Source organism: Lepisma saccharinum, chromosome 7, assembly GCF_977018435.1.
Source record: "Lepisma saccharinum chromosome 7, izLepSacc3.1, whole genome shotgun sequence".
Taxonomy (NCBI): domain Eukaryota; kingdom Metazoa; phylum Arthropoda; class Insecta; order Zygentoma; family Lepismatidae; genus Lepisma; species Lepisma saccharinum.
The window spans coordinates 54,749,074-54,770,149 of NC_139235.1; the positions used below are offsets into that span (position 1 = coordinate 54,749,074).

The 21,076-nt window shown below is 32.8% G+C and overlaps 1 protein-coding gene across 1 annotated transcript in view; it reads left to right on the forward strand.

Annotated features, from left to right (window-relative positions):
* The window catches only part of LOC145989860 (low choriolytic enzyme-like), an 88,745-nt gene that overhangs the window by 27,998 nt on the left and 39,671 nt on the right, over positions 1-21,076 (forward strand). The window contains exon 4 of the mRNA XM_083125320.1: positions 19,425-19,558. Coding sequence (XP_082981446.1) covers positions 19,425-19,558 — 134 coding nt within the window. The remainder of the gene's footprint in view (positions 1-19,424; positions 19,559-21,076) is intronic.

Consider the following 21,076-nt stretch of genomic DNA (forward strand, 5'->3'; position numbering starts at 1 on the left):
CAAGATCTATATACTCTTTTCCTTCCCTACCAATTTCCTTTTGGTCCATCTCTACATTATCCCTCCATCTTTGTTTTGGTCTTTCTATTGGTCTTTTACCATCAGGTTTCCCAACAAGAATCCTGTATACTCTTTTTTTACTCTCTCATTTGTACCACAGGATCTACACACCTAAGTCTTTTTGATTTAATCATTCTAATAATATCTGGACATGAATACAAATTATGTACTTCCAAATTATGTAACCTTCTCCACTCATCTGTCTCCTCATCTGTTTTAGGTCCAAATATTTTCCTAAGGATTTTATTTTCAAATACTTTCAATTTATGTTCCTTTTTCAATCTAAGGGACCAAGTTTATTTACTGTATTTAACTTTTATTTTTTGTAATTAACAAAAATTAAAAGCTTATACTGTAGTTATTATATCTTTTTCTATCAGCTTATTTTGAAATTAATATTATTAGGTATAGTCTTTGATTTATAACTATATTGCTTTTTTTATCAATTTATCTAAGAGTACACGCAGACAAACACATGTGTACACACTTTTATGTAAATAGATATGCCTTTTTTCAATATTTTAGTATGAAGATTGCACTTTAGCTATTTAAGCAAGGGTAGGAAAGGTAGGATTTCTGAGAATATGTTGCAGGATTTTGTTGTCCAAGTATAGATGAGAACTGAGCTGGGAGACTGTTTCGAACCTTTTCATGAGAGTTTGCATGTGAACTGTATGCAAATTGAGCACTATTGACTGTGCATGCTTCTAAGTTTTGCTGTTATTTTACATCAAGTCTGTGAGACTGTAGTCAGTTTTCCCATTTCAAGTAGTTTTTTATTGATTGTATTTGTATATGTTTTGGGGACTTAGCAGTCTTATGTTATGAGGCAGTTTGTTGTAGAATATTTTTACATGATTGTTTTGAGATATTGAGTGTCTGCTGTTTTACTTGTAATTATTTTTCTTCTTGTGTTGTGTATTAGACTATATTTTGTCCAAGTTCGTAGTATTTAGAATAATTGTTATTGACTTGTAGATGTAGGGAGTAATAATCCTTTGCAAGATGCCCTATACTTTAGTCTCAACATTATTCTTAGTGTTCACTTTTGAAGCCTTAGTATTCTGGTAGTATTATTAATGTAGAGGTAAATTAGGCTGAAATGTAGGCATTTTTCTGATAAATTATACTCACTTAGTTGTTTCAGCAGGTAGAAGTTGCATGATGGTTTACTGCTGATGATGTTAATTTGCTCTTCTTATGTACTACGTATGATGTAGCTTACTTGAGTAATTGGAATTTTCTACTGGAAAAAGGATTGCTTGTCTATTTTATTCCTATGTTGTTGAGTTTGTCCATAAGCAAGCCATGTTTTTACTCTATCCTATGCCTTGGAAGAATCTAGATATATTGTGTTTGCAGTTTTATGTTTCTCTAAGCTTTCAGCTATGTAGTTTTTTAAACTGTGCTATGGGTGTGACTACTGATTTCTTTTTCTGGATGCCATGTTGGTTTCTGTGTATTCCTCTTGCTGCTTGAATTTGACTTAGGTTGTTTGTTTAGATCTTTATTTGTTTATTTGTTCAGTATTTTTTATTTTTTTGAATTTTAATTACTTTAATTTTACATTAACTAATATATTTTACTTTAACAACAAAAGAATTTACTCTAGTATAAAAACGTCTACTAACAAAAATGTACTATTATAACTTTTAATTTTAGAAAATTGTATTTTTAAAACTTTAAATTTGAAAAATTGATTTTAATTACTTTAATTTTACATTAACTAACAAATTTTACATTAACAACAAAATAATTCGCCCTAGTATAAAAACTTCTACTAACAAAAATATACTATTATAACTTTTAATTTTAGAAAATTGTATTTTTAAAACTTCAACTTTGAAAAATTGAATTTTAACACATTTTGACTTTAACAATGTACTTTGAATTTTTTTATGTAAAAGAATATTAAAAAATACTGAACAAATAAACAAATAAAGATCTAAACAAACAACCTAAGTCAAATTCAAGCAGCAAGAGGAATACACAGAAACCAACATGGCATCCAGAAAAAGAAATCAGTAGTCACACCCATAGCACAGTTTAAAAAACTACATAGCTGAAAGCTTAGAGAAACATAAAACTGCAAACACAATATATCTAGATTCTTCCAAGGCATAGGATAGAGTAAAAACATGGCTTGCTTATGGACAAACTCAACAACATAGGAATAAAATAGACAAGCAATCCTTTTTCAGTAGAAAATTCCAATTACTCAAGTAAGCTACATCATACGTAGTACATAAGAAGAGCAAATTAACATCATCAGCAGTAAACCATCATGCAACTTCTACCTGCTGAAACAACTAAGTGAGTATAATTTATCAGAAAAATGCCTACATTTCAGCCTAATTTACCTCTACATTAATAATACTACCAGAATACTAAGGCTTCAAAAGTGAACACTAAGAATAATGTTGAGACTAAAGTATAGGGCATCTTGCAAAGGATTATTACTCCCTACATCTACAAGTCAATAACAATTATTCTAAATACTACGAACTTGGACAAAATATAGTCTAATACACAACACAAGAAGAAAAATAATTACAAGTAAAACAGCAGACACTCAATATCTCAAAACAATCATGTAAAAATATTCTACAACAAACTGCCTCATAACATAAGACTGCTAAGTCCCCAAAACATATACAAATACAATCAATAAAAACTACTTGAAATGGGAAAACTGACTACAGTCTCACAGACTTGATGTAAAATAACAGCAAAACTTAGAAGCATGCACAGTCAATAGTGCTCAATTTGCATACAGTTCACATGCAAACTCTCATGAAAAGGTTCGAAACAGTCTCCCAGCTCAGTTCTCATCTATACTTGGACAACAAAATCCTGCAACATATTCTCAGAAATCCTACCTTTCCTACCCTTGCTTAAATAGCTAAAGTGCAATCTTCATACTAAAATATTGAAAAAAGGCATATCTATTTACATAAAAGTGTGTACACATGTGTTTGTCTGCGTGTACTCTTAGATAAATTGATAAAAAAAAGCAATATAGTTATAAATCAAAGACTATACCTAATAATATTAATTTCAAAATAAGCTGATAGAAAAAGATATAATAACTACAGTATAAGCTTTTAATTTTTGTTAATTACAAAAAATAAAAGTTAAATACAGTAAATAAACTTGGTCCCTTAGATTGAAAAAGGAACATAAATTGAAAGTATTTGAAAATAAAATCCTTAGGAAAATATTTGGACCTAAAACAGATGAGGAGACAGATGAGTGGAGAAGGTTACATAATTTGGAAGTACATAATTTGTATTCATGTCCAGATATTATTAGAATGATTAAATCAAAAAGACTTAGGTGTGTAGATCCTGTGGTACAAATGAGAGAGTAAAAAAAGAGTATACAGGATTCTTGTTGGGAAACCTGATGGTAAAAGACCAATAGAAAGACCAAAACAAAGATGGAGGGATAATGTAGAGATGGACCAAAAGGAAATTGGTAGGGAAGGAAAAGAGTATATAGATCTTGCTCAGAACAGGGACAGATGAAAGGCATGTGTTGCTGCAGCCATGAACCTTCGGGTTTAAGAAGGCTAGAGAGTTAGTTAGTTATACATTAAATAAGCATAATATTTGAATTGTAAGTAGAGAATATAACAAATGTACAATGCATTGTGCGAAAACTATGTCAACTTTGCATTATAAGCAGAAAATTAAACCAGTTTGCCTTTGAAATACATTTTAAAAATAGCCCAAAATAGCATGCGTAATAGAAAATTAAAAAAACTTTCTGAAGCATAAAAGTACTGACTAGTGCTGAATGAATCAATTACTGTAAAATATTATTCTCTGATTCAAATAATTTAACTGTAAACATCATCTTTTGTGTGTAAAAATATAATTGTTAGTTGAACTGATAAGTACAAATATTAACTTTATACGCCTTGATACACTCTAAATAACATAACTTTGATATATAAATTAGTAACAATTTGTTAAAATTAAGTTAAACTGTAGAATTGTTTTCTTAAATAAATATAAAGTAAAAATAATAAACAAATAATTCCTTCTTTTCCTATTTAAAGGATGCCAAACAGTGTAAATCAGTTGTTACTGGCTAAATAACATAAAATTTGAAGGCAGTAACAATATTTTTAAAAAATACTGCTTTTTACCTAACTTTGTAAATTAAATACTAGTACATTTTGTCAAATTATAAATAAAATATACCTATTTCTTTGGTATTTGTACTAAAGTGAAGAAAATGTTACTAAAACTTGGCTAGTACAGCAAATCTAAGAGTTTTAGCTTTATTTGTCCGTAACTGGATATAATTGTAACTTGTTAATCTCGCCAAACACAATTTTTACCTCAATTTTGGAAGCTAGCTGAACTTTAGCGTTTCGAATTACATATAGTGAAGACCTCTATAGTGGAAAAATACACCCAGTCTGTAAAAATTTGGAAATGTTGTCTCCTTCTCTGTCAAACCAGACCAAGAGTGTTCTCAGGTGTTTCAATATATTTCTTAACATAACTAACTTTTTAAAAATGCAGGTAGCTTAGTTTGTATAGCGCTAGGCTTTTAACCTATCTGTCCAGGGTTCAAGTCCCTGGCAGGGTTGTTACAATTTTAGATTTTGTCATCGGATCTTGTGCAGACTTCAAATTTCATAAGTTATAAGCAATGTAAGTTAATTTTGGGAGTGGGCCAAATTGGTTCCTCATATAAAAAGCAATGACCAAATTGGTCGTAGCGCCTATGACCCTACTTCGGTTCATCCTCCAAAACATCTGCTTCGAGTCTCCGATGCCATGGTGGAGCCCGTTCAGGTTCTACCGCCCACAAGTGCGTTCCTTCGCCAATCCAGCGAAGGTGAGAATAATAGAGCGCAACCCTCTATATATACATTCAGCTCACTGTTGGTCACCCCTTGATCTAGTTATTTTCATGCAATCACCTACATTTAGTGAATTTTGCCGTCTTTCTGTTTGATCTGTTAAATAAGCCAGTCAATAAAAATATACTTACATAGAAAAATCCTGATATAGTTGGATTCTCAAAAATATATACAATCAGTGTTCTTGATACATTTAGCACCTGAGATAGTATAAATCAAAATCTAGTTAGTGTTGGCATGTGTGCTTCTGGTACATGTAGTTACTTGAAAAAGCAAATATTGGTTGTGTAAAAAATAGCCTCCTTGTGAAACAATGAAAAATTAACATTATATCCTCATAGCATTAGTTGCAACTGCTTCTTGCAGATTAACAAAGCTCTGACGTGTGGTCGTACGTCACCTATAATCCTTTGTAAGGTTCGTGTTGTCCTATAAATTGTCGATATACATGCTAAGTCCCTAGTTACAGCCTAAGCTTTTAGCTTCAATAAATGTATTTTAGTCCTCGGAGACATATATTGATCTTAGAGTAAAAAATAAACCTCGTATAATAAACCAAATGGAAATAACCCAAGTGTTGATGCACCCAAAGAAGCCAGTAATACTTCAAAAATACCTTGAAAAAGGCTATAAAGCTAAATAATTCTTCTAGAATAGTAAAAAAGTTTGGAAAGTGGACCTAGGCCCCTAAGCCGTCTGTTAACTTCGTATTGTAATTATATTGTTAAATTGTTATATGTAAGGGGGAAAAAACAATATTAGTAAGCGTCCAGTTATGGACCCATCGGGAAAGGGGTTTCAGACCTCATAGACACACAATAATTTTCGTTACACTAAAAATTTGGCTTCGTATAAAAGCAAATAGTTGAAATGTTAAACATTTCGTGTACTTTATCCAGTAAGCCTTAGCTAGAAATACAATAAATGCGTTACAGACATAAAAATTAAGCAAGCTTTGATATTCTAGTGGCACATAATAAGTATAAAATATCCTTTAAAATACTCTGACAAATAGTTGTGGGTTGTCTGAGATCAAAATTTTCAAGTCCTCTCTCCTCTCTCCTGCATAAATAGGCTCTAGAATTCACTAAGCCTCAAAATAATATTGGGTACATAAAATAAAAAGCAGATGGAGAGTGATGCTGATCGCATCATCTCCAAACAGCAAAAACAAAAGTATATGGATGGAGCCCTACCTGATATATTTTGGAAACTTTACCTAGTATAGCAGTAACAAAATACTCAGCAAACTCTAAAATAAACAAACTTTCCTACGTGGCAGGCGTAACCTGCCCTAAATAAATACATATAGAAATACAGAACCAAAAATAGCATAGTGGAAATCAGTAAACCCTAATAATAATAATAATATATTCTGTGGCTTACATTTTAGCTAAAAGTACTTTTTTTTTAGTGTTTTTGAAAAAATTAAATAAATACTAAACTCTAAGTTAAAAATTTGTAAATGTATATATGATACAAAACAAAATAAATAAAAATTAATACATACCCTGCAAAAAATCAATAAAAAAGTTGAAAACCTCTCTTTGTGCATCCAAAATATAATAACAAATCCTTCCTGACTGGATTAAATTGTGTTATTTGAGTAATAATAAGCCTAAACTTGTAAAATAAAAGGGTAGAACTTGTCAAAACATACTTTTGCATCCAAAATATAATTCAAAACACATCTAAATTGTGTTATTTGAGTAAACTAGAGAATAATCCTGTAAACTTGGAAAAAATCTCTCTCTCTCTCTCTCTCTCTCTCTGTGTGTGTGTGTGTGTGTGTGTGTGTCTTTGAGAGTCCAAAATGTAATAAAAATGGTGCCTGAATAATATAAATAGTGTCATTTGAGTAAATATTAGGCTAAACTTGTAAAATAAACAAATAAAAGTTGAGAACACACACTTTGTGTGTCGAAAATGTAACTAAAAATCTTTCCTGAACAGATAGAATTGTGTTATTTGAGTAATAATAAGCCTAAACTTGTGAAATAAACAGATAGAAGTTGAGAACACACACTTTGTGTGTCGAAAATGCGACTAAAAGTCTTTCCTGAACAGATTGAATTGTATTATTTTGGTAATAATAAGCCTAAACTTGTGAAATAAACAGATAGAAGTTGAGATCACACACTCTGTGTGTCGAAAATGCGACTAAAAGTCTTTCCTGAACAGATTGAATTGTATTATTTTGGTAATAATAAGCCTGGACTTGTGAAATAAACAGATAGAAGTTGAAAAAACACACTCTGTGTGTCGAAAATATAACTAAAAGTCTTTCCTGAACAGATTGAATTGTGTTATTTGAATAATAATAAGCCTAAACTTGTGAAATAAACAGATAGAAGTTGAGAACACACACTTTGTGTATCTAAAATATAACTAAAAGTCTTTCCTTAATAGTATAAATAGTGTTATTTAGGTAAAAAATAGGTACAAAATTGTAAATAATAAGTTAAAAAGTTGTAAAAAATGTCTTTGCGAGTCCAAAATTTAATAAAAAATGTTGCCTGAATAGTACAAATAGTGTTATTTTGGTAAAAAAATTAACATAAAATTGTAAAATAATAAGTTAAAAATTGAAAAAATGTTTTTTGTGAGTGCAAAATTTAATAAAAAATGTTGCTTGAATAGTACAAATAGTGTTATTTTGGTAAAAAATTAACTTAAAGTTGTAAAATAATAAGTTAAAAGTTGAAAAAATGTCTTTGCGAGTCCAAAATTTAATAAAAAATGTTGCCTGAATAGTACAAATAGTGTTATTTTGGTAAAAAAATTAACATAAAATTGTAAAATAATAAGTTAAAAATTGAAAAAATGTTTTTTGTGAGTGCAAAATTTAATAAAAAATGTTGCTTGAATAGTACAAATAGTGTTATTTTGGTAAAAAATTAATATAAAGTTGTAAAATAATAAGTTAAACGTTGAAAAAAATGTCTTTGTGAGTCCAAAATTTAATAAAAAATGTTGCCTGAATAGTACAAATAGTGTTATTTAGGTAAAAAATTAACATAAAGTTGTAAAATAATAAGTTAAAAAGTTGTAAAAATATCTTTGCGAGTCCAAAATTTAATAAAAAATGTTGCCTGAATAGTACAAATAGTGTTATTTTTGTAAAAATAAGGATAAGCTGTGAAAATGTTTGACATAAAGTCAAAGTTTGGTAAAAAATAAACTCAAAATTAAGTTAAATAGCACACAGTAACATACATTTACTACCTAAATCAATAATCAAAGGGTCCTAGGTTCGTTACCCCGTGATAAAAGCAAATGGTGAAAACTGTAGGCCCCGTCCCTAATAGCTCTCCCTTCTTCATAGTACAGATAAAAAAAACCTGCGCTAAAGCGTCCTGTGCCTTGAAGGCAAACCTGAACGGAATATTAATTGGCGGCGGAAACCGATTCTACAAGCGACGCATAGCTTCAGAGATTTGACCCTTGCTGCTTATTTCCAGACATCCTTTGTTGTCTGGTTGAATCCCTCCCCTGCCCTACGGCATTGCATAGCTTTCCCCTGTTATTGCGTACTGGTTAACCTTGAAAAAACCGGTTCTGAAAACCTACCGACGCGATCTCTGATTGGTCAATCAGGTTCTTCCTTTGTTCTGACGTTGTGACGTCATTTGACCTTGAGCGCGCTTCCCCAAAATTCCTTTCTTCTCTACCTGCGCTGAATATTAATTCTTTCTCTCTGTCTGGCATCAGAGCGGAGTCGAGATTCTAAAACAGTATTCTGTCTAGCGTGTTGCACCATCGTGTTTCATAACATGATGAAATTACTGCATAGTACTAATTAATAATATTACATATCGTGGGTTCGAGTACCGGGACCGTCCCCAATCGTAATTGGACTTGTACCTACACCCATTACCACCGTTCATAGCGGTTCATAAACCATAGAAAACTTATTTTCAATATTATAAACATTAATTATTATAGTTTCATACGTTACATACTTTGCAGTAATGAATATAAAACCATATGCATACCGTTTAGTACCTCTAATTACCTTCTATATACATATTTTTCATAAAATAAATAAATATATATTCATAAAAAGTTATAAACATGCAAATACATAAATGTAAAGTACTCTAAGTACTTGCTAATGAATTCTAAGTACGCGCAAATTAATTAAAACCCGTGCAAATTAGTTATAAGTACATGCGAATAAATTGCGAATATTAAAAAGCGAGCGAGCTTATCGTATTCAACCTCTACTAGGGGACAAACAAATTCACCCCCCCACACATATACAAATATATATGTGTGTGTGTGGGTGGGTGTGTGTGGGGGTGTGGGTGTGTGTGGGTGTGTGGGTGTGTGATGGTGTGTGTGTGTGTGTAGGTGTGTGTGTGGGCGGCGGTGTACACATATGGGGGAGGTGTGTGGTTGGGTGTGTAAATTATGTAAGAATATAAGATAAAGCAAAGAAGAGGATTTTCTTCTACAAGCATGCAAAACCTATTGTGATTACAATTGCTTTCTTAAGTTTCACGAAGCTTGTTTTGAGTATTAGTCGAATAACTGTAAAACATTTAAAAATGGGTTGTTAGAGCTTATTATATTCATGCATTCTTATTAGACGTAACACAATATGGAAATTATTAGCTGAAAAATGTAAGGGTAAATATTGAACTGGTGCTATTTTAAAATTCAGCTAGATTAGGCTACGTATTTTAAAAGTTAGCTACAATAGACAGAAATCACAATATTCACCTAAGATACCACATCCTGTAAATATTTATATTATTAGATTATTTTATTATACATTACTTAAGTAACGACATGTTATTTTCAATGTTAACGTAGTGTATTAAAGTACTATAAAATAAACTACAACAAAGAACATGCTTTCCGAAAATCTCTTTAAGGTTCACCCTTAAAAGATTTTAACAGTGATAAATACTGACATAAGATTGACATTCAGTTAAGTCCATTTTCATAATGGTTATAAAAATTGTAGTGTTGTTATTGTTGATTACTCTTTGTTTTTCTGTTCTGAAACGTAACTGAATATTTGTTAACGTTCATTCACTTTCCAAGACTTCTCAACTGAGTAGTTGAGACGAGTCACGGCCATCTTTAATCCAAGTTAGGCCGGAGCCTTCAATTTGGCAATCATGTAAACCGTGACATCAGCCAACCAATGTTACTTCGGAAGAAACATCAGACGTAAAAAAGCAATAATTTTCTGTAACCTATTCATCCCGTAAGAACTTCATTTGGTCACATTGTATTCGCTAGTGCATTCAACGTTATTTTTCATAAGTAAAGCAGTGTGTTATTAAGTTGTTAAAAATATACATTACAGATTTTGGGCCGCATACCAGCATTTCAAGGAGCATTTCGTACTTTTTACATGTGGTGAATCATCAAATATAATAAATATCCAATATTGATGTCATTAAGATTTTTAATTATCATGTGCAAAATAAATCAGCGACATCGAAAAGTTTTAAAAAAATGACATAGAGGCAGACTAATTCAAAACATGTTTACGAAAAAAGAAAATTCCATGCTGAGAAAAGTTTTGTGCTTGAGGCACCACACGCTAAGCTTTAAAGTTACTCGTATTAAGTACAAGAATGAAACTACAACACTCATATATATAAATAAATAATAAAAAAAAAATCGTATAACCTCTAAGAGCATAAAACGTGACAGACCTAACCTAGCGAAAACAGTTGAACACAAAACTCATTCCTTCACTTTAACATATCTCCGCCAGAGAAAAACTACAGAAATGTAATACTAATTTCTAAACCATGCAAAATTGTCCACTTTCTCTCAGGGAGTATATAGCCAACAACACCCGAAATGCCACTTGTTTGGAAAGATTTGTTTTATGATAATCAATTTCGTGGAAGGCATTATTTTAACCTTGTACATATCTATGCACACAAAACAAATATTTGCTCATACGCACATCGTATTTACCATGTATCTTCTGTTGAATAAAATCTTGACAAATTATGTCAAAGCCTGCTAAAATGAATACGCTGTACAGTGAGATCCATGAGTATTACCGTGCAAATTGTCCATGACTATTTTCATTAATTTTTATCTTATTCCTGTGTGTTTTTAAGCAATGGATTTTTAAGTATGCTGGTGCAGAAGTTTTCAGCAGCTTGTTTTGAGTTTTCTTTTAATTCTTGAAGCTCTTATTGCGTCAAATAAAGAGCACGAACATGGTGATGGACAATTTGCACGGTAATACTCATGGATCCCACTGTACAAAAATATTATGTGCACTAGATACTCGCCCATGCTGGTTTATCTCATCCAGAACTACATTTACGTCTTACTTTTAAAACTTTAAAGCCAGTGTGTTAGATCATCCATCACTTAAATATTTAGTTTCTAAAGAGTTTCTAATGTCATTCCGACATTCTAGCAAATAAAATAGGGTTAAACTACTGTACAAACGTTCTATGCTGCATTTGATGTGTAAAGTTGGCCTTGTGTTCTATGTTTATTTCCAGTTATTTAACGATACATTTCCACTCCTATTGTTAATGTATGTTTTCCACTTACATCTTTTGTTCAGATTTGTAAAAAGGAAAACATTTTACCAGATTGCCTTGTTTCTTTACCAGCGTCCTATAAATAGGACAGTTGATTTCTTAATTTTTATTAAATGTAAAACTAAGTTTATGACCAAGTAATTGTTTTATTATTCAATAAAGCTTATTAATAACTATGTTCATAAATAAAGATAACAATTTGGGTTGAGAACAGCATAAGTAAAAGTACAGTTAATTAAAGCAATATTTAGTACTATGTCATGCTATCAGTTTCATTCATCTAGTTTGCAAACAATATGCAGTGGGCGTGTAAAAATGCTATATATAACTTTGAAAGGGTCTCCATACGATTTATATGAAGAATATCTCAAACCCACGAGGTTTTTGTCTTTGTGGAATGGAAATGAAGTTTGCTGTCCTATTTATAGGACGCTGGAACTTAAAGGTATCTATTTCATCTTTTTCCTCACAGCTGTCTCTAACTTCGTTGCAAGAGAAGACAAACGAGTAGCTGCGTATACAAAGCCATTGTGATTTTTGCGTGTCAGGAGGTAACAGCTTGCATGTTGCAGTGTCCGTTATCCATCATCTTACCTTTGTCGACATGTTTAGGAATGGGCTTACAGCAAGTGAAATAAAGGATATTCTCCTTGTTCCAGCCATAGCTGACAACTCTGCAGAACTTAGTGTGGTGGTTCTGCATCCCGATAATGACATCATCAACGATGAAGATATTTTTAAAGATGATCAAATAAATGATGTGGAGGATGCAGATGTTCCTGCTGAGTTACTTTTGCAAATTGTACCAAATGAAGAAAACACGGAGTCTTCTTCTTTGAATGTGGAAGAACCTGAAGAAATCCCTACGCCTGGTTGCAGCAAAAGTAGAAAGTTTCGAGGGTGAGTGAAGAAGAGGCAGCTATCAACATGTGATGCAAATTGGAGGAAATGTGACCCAGTGTACACCAAATTGCAAGTTGAAGGTCTTTGTGCAGAATCACAGGCAGCCGATATGAAAACTACATTGGCAGACAAATCTCCGCCTCAAGTATTTGAAATGTTTTTCGATTGCCATGTTTTGAATTAGATTACTACACAGTCTGTGAAGTATGCAACTCTAACTAACTAACTCTCTAGCCTTCTTAAACCCGGAGGTTCATGGCTGCAGCAACACAGGCCTTCCATGTTTCCCTATCTTGAGCAAGATCTATATATTCTTTTCCATCCCTACCGATTTCCCTTAGGTCCATCTAAACGTTGTCCCTCCATCTTCGTCTTGGCCTTCCTACAGGTCTCTTACCATCAGGTTTCCCAACAAGAATCCTGTGAACTCCTCTTTCCTCTCCCATTCGTGCCACATGGCCTGCCCACCTAAGTCTTCTTGATTTAATTATTCTAATAATATCTGGACATGAATACAAATTATGTAGTTCTAAATTATGTAACCTTCTCCACTCACCTGTCTCCTCGTCCCTTTTAGGTCCAAAGATTTTCCTAAGGATCTTATTTTCAAATACTCTCAATTTATGTTCCTCTTTCAATGTAAGGGACCAAGTTTCACATCCATATAATACTACAGGCAAAATTACTGTTTTGTATATTTTAACTTTTAGTTTCTTAGATATTAAACGAGAAGATAAAAGTTTATGAAGAGAGAAGTAACATGCATTTCCTGAATTAAGCCTACTTTTTATTTCCTCTTTAATATAATTTTCATTTGTTAATATTACTCCTAAGTATTTGAATTTGGAAACTGGTTCAAACGAGTTGTTATCAATAATTAGATTTTGATTATTACCTAACACTTGGTTTCGGCCTGTAAGCATATATTTAGTTTTCTCCTTGTTAACTTCCGAACCTATCTCTTTAGCAGTTTTGAAAAATATTTTAGCATTATTCTTAATTGTATTCACATCATCCCCCAGTAAGTCTACATCATCTGCATATGCTAACAACTGAGTCACACCATTTAATTTTAGTCCTTCTTTAGTTTCTTTTACTTTCCGAACAGCATATTCTAAGGCAAAATTAAAGAGCAATGGAGATAATGCATCTCCTTGTTTTAACCCATCATGAATTGTAAATTTGTCAGACATATTAATACCCACACGAATTTTACTTTCTGTTTCACTGGTGCATACTTTTATCATACTAACAAGCTTCTTAGGTATTCCAAACTCTACTAATATATTATATAGTTTATCTCTTTTGACCGAATCATATGCTTTTTTGAAATCAATGAATAGCTGATGGACATTTTGATTATATTCCCACTTTTTTTCATGTGTCTGTCTGATGTGAAAAATTTGATCTGTAGTTGATCTGTTACGTTTAAATCCACATTGATAATCACCTATAATTTCATTAGCATATGGGATTAGTCTTGTTAAAAGAATGTTAGATAATATTTTATATGTTGTTGAGAGTAGAGAAATTCCACGGTAATTATTGCAGTTCATTTTATCACCTTTTTTAAACACAGGAACAATTATGGATTCTTTCCACTGTTGAGAGATTTCTTCTTTATTCCATATTAAACAAATTAATTGATGAATTTGACATATTAATGAATTTCCACCATATTTAATTAACTCAGCTGGTATTAAATCAATGCCAGGTGATTTGTTATTCTTTAGCCTTTTAATAGCATATTTAACTTCAGTCAAGTTAGGTTCTGGAACTAAAGGTTCTGCTGTGTGTACTTCATTTACTTCTGATTTATCTCCTACATGGACATTTAAAAGGTCATTAAAGTAGTTCTTCCATCTATTTAGAATATCACTTGGGTCAGCTAGAAAATCACCGTCTTTATCTTTTATCAAGTTTACTTTAGGCTGCCACCCCTTTCTAAACTCATTTACACCTTTATATAAATCTCTGATATTTTTATTTTTGCTGTTTGTTTCAATTTCGTTAATTTTGGTTTTCAAGTAATCTCTTTTTTTACTTCTAAATGTGCGGTTAACTTCTCGCTTTATTCTATTATAATTGTTTAGATTTGTATCATCAGAGTTATTTAACCACCTAAGTCTAGCCTGATTTCATTCCTATTAGATTATGACATTCATTATCAAACCATGGCTTACTTTTTCTTGGTTTATGGTATCCTATACTTTCTTTAGCTGCTGATTCTATTGCATTACGTATGTGCTCCCAATTCTTATTTACGTCTGTTTCATTTATATTTTCATCATCACTTAAATCCTGCAAAACATCAAATCTATTTGACAGTTTAATTTGGTAATCTTTCTTAATTCTTTCATCAGTAAACTTTCCTGTATCAAATTTTAGAACTTTTAGATTTTGTTGCTTATGATTTATCACTGAGAGTCTTTCTCTTAATTTAGCAATTACTAAATAATGGTCAGTGGCACAGTCAGAACCTCTATGTGTACGAACGTCAATTATACTAGTATGCCTTCTCTTATCAATGAGAATATGATCTATCTGATTATGAGTTTTACCATCTGGAGAAGACCAGGTATATTTATGGATATCTTTATGTTTAAAAGTGGTACTTTTCACAATTAAATTCTTTGAGGTTGCAAAAGTAATCAATCTTATACCATTATCATTACTTAATTCATGAAGACTTTCTTTACCAATCGTGGGTTTAAATGTCTCTTCTTTGCCAATCTGTGCATTACAGTCACCTAACAGAATTTTCATATCATACTGAGAAAATTTATCAAAGACCTGTTCTAACTCTGTATAAAAATCATCTTTAGTATTATCATCTTTATCTTCCGTTGGTGCATGTATGTTTATTAAAATAATTTTACACCACCTACCCTGTAAAACTGCATATGATATCCTATCATTAGTAAATTCTACTGTTTTAACAGGCGAGATAATTCTATTATTTATGAAAAAGCCTGTTCCAAAATTATGATTTTCAGTACCACCATAGAAAAAAGTATAATTTTTAGTTTTACAATTCCCTTCTCCTGGCCACCTAACTTCCTGGACAGCTACTACATCTAATTTATACTTAACTATTTCATTAACTGTACACTGAAATGCCCCAGGCCGGTAAAGGCTCAAAACATTCCAGGTGCCTAATTTAATATCCTTATTCCTAATGTAGATCTTATCCTTAGTCCAGAGACCTCCCAAAGTAGTCCCCACCCGGAGATCCGAACGGGGGACTATTTTACCTCCGGAATATTTTACCTTGGGAACATCCATTGCCTTATATTGTTGTTTCTTGACATGTCTTTTTACAGTGCAGAGTTGTCAGCTCTACGCCTAACCCCCAATATGAATGGAAGGAACTACTACACAAGACAAACACAAACACATTAGACAGCACAATTACTACACAAGACGAACACAAACACATTAGACAGCACAACTACTACACAAGACACACACAAACACATCACAACTATAACACAATATAAACACAAACACACCACAACTACTACACAAGACAAACACAAACAAAGTAGACAGCACAACTACTACGCAAGACAAAACCAACATACTAGACAGCACAACTACTACACAAACATACTAGACAGCACAACTACAACACAAGACACATACATACATACCACCGATACTACACAAGACAAACAGAAACACATTAGACAGCATAACTACTACACAAAATAAACACAAACACACTAGGCACCACACTACCAGTCATGAAACTTAAAAATTAAAATGAACATGTGTTGGTACAATTATTATTTTTACATAAGTGGATTGATACATGCAGGGAAATATTACATAAACATAAAAATGACAAAAAAAATCATGAAAGAAAACTATGCATGCCAGTGTTATGTGGGTGACATTTTAAGGTTCTAGACTTGAGATTGGATGAAGATATTCATAATGAACTGCTTGCATAGAATTATGAAGTACTTCGTGGAGCATGCTAGCAAATGAAAAAAAAATCCATGATGGCATAGGCTTAATACATGCAAGGCATTAAAAATGTAGCATATTTTGACTTCATTTGTCTGTACAGAATATAGGCTGCAGATGTTAGTAACTTCTATTGGTGAAATGTGTAAATTACATGCATTCACAAACGTATAAGCCTTAATGCAATTAAAAACAATAATAATTTCCATATTAATTCATTTAGTTATTAACATGGAGTAGGACCACTTTTCATGGAATTTTCCAAACAGTATTAGCAATAACTTTTTGAATGTATTGAAATAAACCCATTTACAGAGAAACTACGCTTCAACTGGGGAAAGCAATGAATTAATATTACCGAAATGTTGTCAGACTAAACAAAAAAGTTTTCGTTTGTCTTCTTCATATTTATTCACTAGTTTTGAATTCTAATAATTATTACACAATAATGCTCAAGTATTCTACTGCTCACAAGCAACAAAAAAAAAACACCATATACTTACACTGCCTTACACCAAGTGAAGTATGCAACAGAAATAAAAAACGAATTGCAGTTTTCTCTATCAGTTGATGAGTTAAGCGATTCTTAGGGATTCTGTTACTATCAGGCTATCACAAGGTGCCCAGTGAGAAGCACTTTTGGAGTGAAGATGATGATTTATGTGTAGATATTGTGAGAAAGGCCATGCCAAGGAATAAGTATCTCAAAATTAAGAGTTTTATACACTTCAATGATAACAGCAAAGTGAATGAATTCAAAGATGATCGAGGTTTCAAAATCCGTCCACTATTGGATGCTGTGAATGAGAAATTCCGAAGGTGGGGCATATTCGAGAAATATTTGTCAGTGGATGAAATGATAGTGAAATATTATGGCCGCCATGGACTGAAGCAATTCATTCAGGGAGAACCAATTCGATTTGGATATAAGATGTGGGCTTTGTGTGGTGAAAGTGGATACTGCTTTAATTTTGACCTATATTGTGGCAAAAACATAGCACACAATGAAAGAGAAGACTTAGTTTTGGGTTCCCGTGTTGTGCTCAATATGATGGAACCAATACAAGAGCCAAACAGCTACTGGGTATTTTTTCATAATTTATTTACCAGCAGAGACTTACTTGTCTATTTGCGAGACAAAGGCATTAGAGCTACAGGTACGTTGAGACAGAATCGCCTTAGTAAGTGTCCCTTGAAGGATTCAAAAGAATTGAGTAAAGATGTAAGGGGCACATTTGACTACTATTTTGATGTGGAAGGAGAGATACTATTTGTCAACTGGAACGATAATAAATGTGTTGCTTTTGGTACCAACTTTGATACTATTGAGCCATTGTGTCAAACAAACATCACGATGGAGCAGAACAGCTAAAGCGAAAATTTCCATCCCTCAGCCACATATTGTAAGGACATATAATAAATACATGGGTGGCGTTGACCACCCCGACTGGCTCGTAAGCAAATAGAATGCTTCTGTTCGAGGCAAAAAAATTGTATTGGTGTATGTTTACAAGAATGCTTGACATGGCAGTTGTAAATGCGTGGATTGTGTACAGAAAGGTATCACAATCAGGAATGGACTTGCTGGAATACAGAAGATCAATTGCAGTGGAATATTTGAAGGCAGGACAAGGACGTCCATCTGCATTTGGAAAACCCACGAAAACACAAACAATCCACATTTCAAGATGTGAGGTATGATGGCATTGGACATTATGTTGTGCGAAGAGATAAACAAAGAAGGTGCCAAGGACTGAACTGCAAATCTAAACCCTTAACATTTTGTGAGAAATGTCAGGTAACATTGTGCAAAGATTGTTTCACACCTTACCACACTCAATAAGTAACCAGAGTTCCATATATGTATTGTTCCCTTTTCTTATTATTTGAAAATGTATGTGTATCAGATGTAATATAATCAATAAACAGAGAAGGAGTAATACAACTTTTAACCAAGCTATGAAACTTTTTATATCATCTTAGGTTCTGTCAGAAAGGTGCATATGTTGAGTATGATACCCTATTGTACCAGCGTCCTATTTTTAGGACAGTGGTTTATATGAAAGTGGTAACAGGTAAATTTTTTATTGCTGCGTGGATCACTTTAAAACAACCCCCTTATCATATCCAATCAGAATTTCAGTCAATAAAATCAAAAGAAAAAGCGTGGTACTTAAAGGGTTAAAAGTGAACATCACTTTGCTATTCGCGCCCATGCTTTGTAGCTTGATTTTTAAGCCGGCGAAACAGCGTTGCCAATTTTCAGGATTCCGGCCTTGAATAAAGCTGGCCGTGGACGAGCCGAAACCTATCAGATAATTTAATATGAAGGGCCAGGGGGAAAAACGATGAATGTTCATTCGAGACAATTTGCCAGGAAATGAAAAACAAAGTATTTCTTTCCATAAGAACGTTAATATATGCCAAAATAATAATGCGTTTTTCAGGCACTTCTCATCGTTTCCCAACCAAGGCCGTTCTCATTCTTATAGTACAGCTTCTGAACTATCAGATGGCGTTGCGATCTCAAAATGGGCGAAAAATCGACATTCATCGTTTTTCCCCCTGGCCCTTCATATGTTTTTCAACTGAAAGGCTGTGTTGTAATAAGAAACACAATTATGGACTGAAACTTCCAACTGAGCATTATATATATTTTTTTTCTTTTCCTTTAATTCTTGATTCTTGTTGATGTAACAAATCAAATTCTATATGTGTAATATTGTATTGATGTTTTGCAGTTTCTGAAAGTAATATTTTATTTAATTATAAGATTGTGTTGCTGATCAAAGTGTTGATTATAGGGCTGAATCTTCTGATCAGTTGGATGCTGAATGTTAATCTTAATATCCTGCGTTGAGAAACTTAAAGTTTGTGTTACTGGGATGAACATTCATACCATGTTATGTGTGGTTTTCTTTTAGTTCAGTGACTTTAATTAGAGATGACTGAATGAGATTTTGATACTAGTTGTGTCTCAAAGTCACTAGTTAACTTAGAAAGGAAAAGATAAGAAAACGAATTCTTACACTATTAACACCAATGCTTATTAAACCAATTTATTACATATTTCACAGAATTCAGATTTAACTTCAATAAAGTAGAAGAACATGAAGTCACTTCCTTCGGAGTTCCGTATGATTACAAAAGCGTCATGCATTACCCAAAATATGCATTTTCAAAGAACAAGAAGCCCACTATTGTTTCAAAGGTATGTAAGTATAAAATGAAAGATATAATCTAAGTAACAAGTATACTCCATTTTTATATATGCAGTTCATTATATGTAATATATAGTGTAACATTATTTCTTTCACATTCCGTATCCAGTATAAGACGACTATCCCTAAATTTTACAGATGTTATTTTTTCCTTCAAGGAGTTTGTAGTTTTGAAGATAATGCTAAAAGTGGAACATAAACGTTTTACATAGTATAGTTGGGGTCGGGTACCCTATTCTACACCCTCGAATTTTCAATTTTTTCCTTTCATTATGAAGATTATGTGATCCTAATTGTGAATATAAAAAAAAATGGTAACAGTAGTATAAGCCGGAGACACTTTAAACTCGGTTGTTTTCAAATAAAAATCATTGCTACTTACCTCATATGCATAGCGGAAGATTTTTCAAGCTGGCGATAACTTTTTTTCCATGAAAAACACGTTACTTTTAACATTATGATTCTTTATTTGTCGTTCCTAATTCGGCGGCCAAAGCTTGACACACGTTGTCTGTCGTTAGCTGATATGCAGTACTGTCAGATGATGTGCAGTGTTGCCAAACGTATGAACCTATAAATGTCGCACAGGCTATTCACAAAATGTTTTTCATCGACAATTTTTCCACAAAGAGCTATCGAAACTTGTTCCACAAACCATTCACGTAAAGTTAGGTTAGGTTCAGTTAGGTTACGAAAATTTAGAAAAATTAATTTCACAAAAAAAAAAAAAAAATCATTTTATTAATTTCACCGAAAAAAAATTAACTTTCACAACACTTAAATGTATTGCATGCGACCGGCATGCTTAAAAAATTCATGGACTCTTCTCTCAAGTGGGAATTTTTTCTTGAAGAGGTACTCCGATAAGTAACCCGTGAAGTGATGTTTCTTGCGACCAAACATTGGGATGGAATGACGGACATTACGCCAGGCTCTTTCGATGTTTTGAGAATGAACTTCTACATTGGCGCCTCTCATTCTTTGCTGGTTTTGATTATGGATATGTCCACTTGCAGGTGTGTCGATGAACTCCACACTGTGGTTAACTCTGAGGTGCGTGTACCCTGCTCCCTGCAAGTTTATATATGCTTTCCAGCAATCTGAAATGATGATTGTTCCAGGAAGAATGAATTGCTGTATTACTTGCAGCAGAGTTTGTTCGTTGCGGTTTTCTACAGGAACCATGAAGAAACGATCACTGTTCTCCCTTTCAATTCCTCCAAACACCCACTGACCCCCAACTGGACGTGCTCTTCTATTCAAACATCTTTTGGTCTTTCCGAACTTTGCTTCATCAACTTCTACAACCACTCCAGGACCTCCTATTGGTCTCGAATTTGCAATCACCCAGTCTTCACACACTTGCCGGCAGTGGTTTGACCAATCCACAATTGTCATTGAACACATGTTCAGTTCGAATTTGATGTACTCTTGTCTTGGGTAGGGCAACAACAGACAAATTTTACCAAATTTTACGATATTAAGGACAGTTAATTTACTTTGTCCTA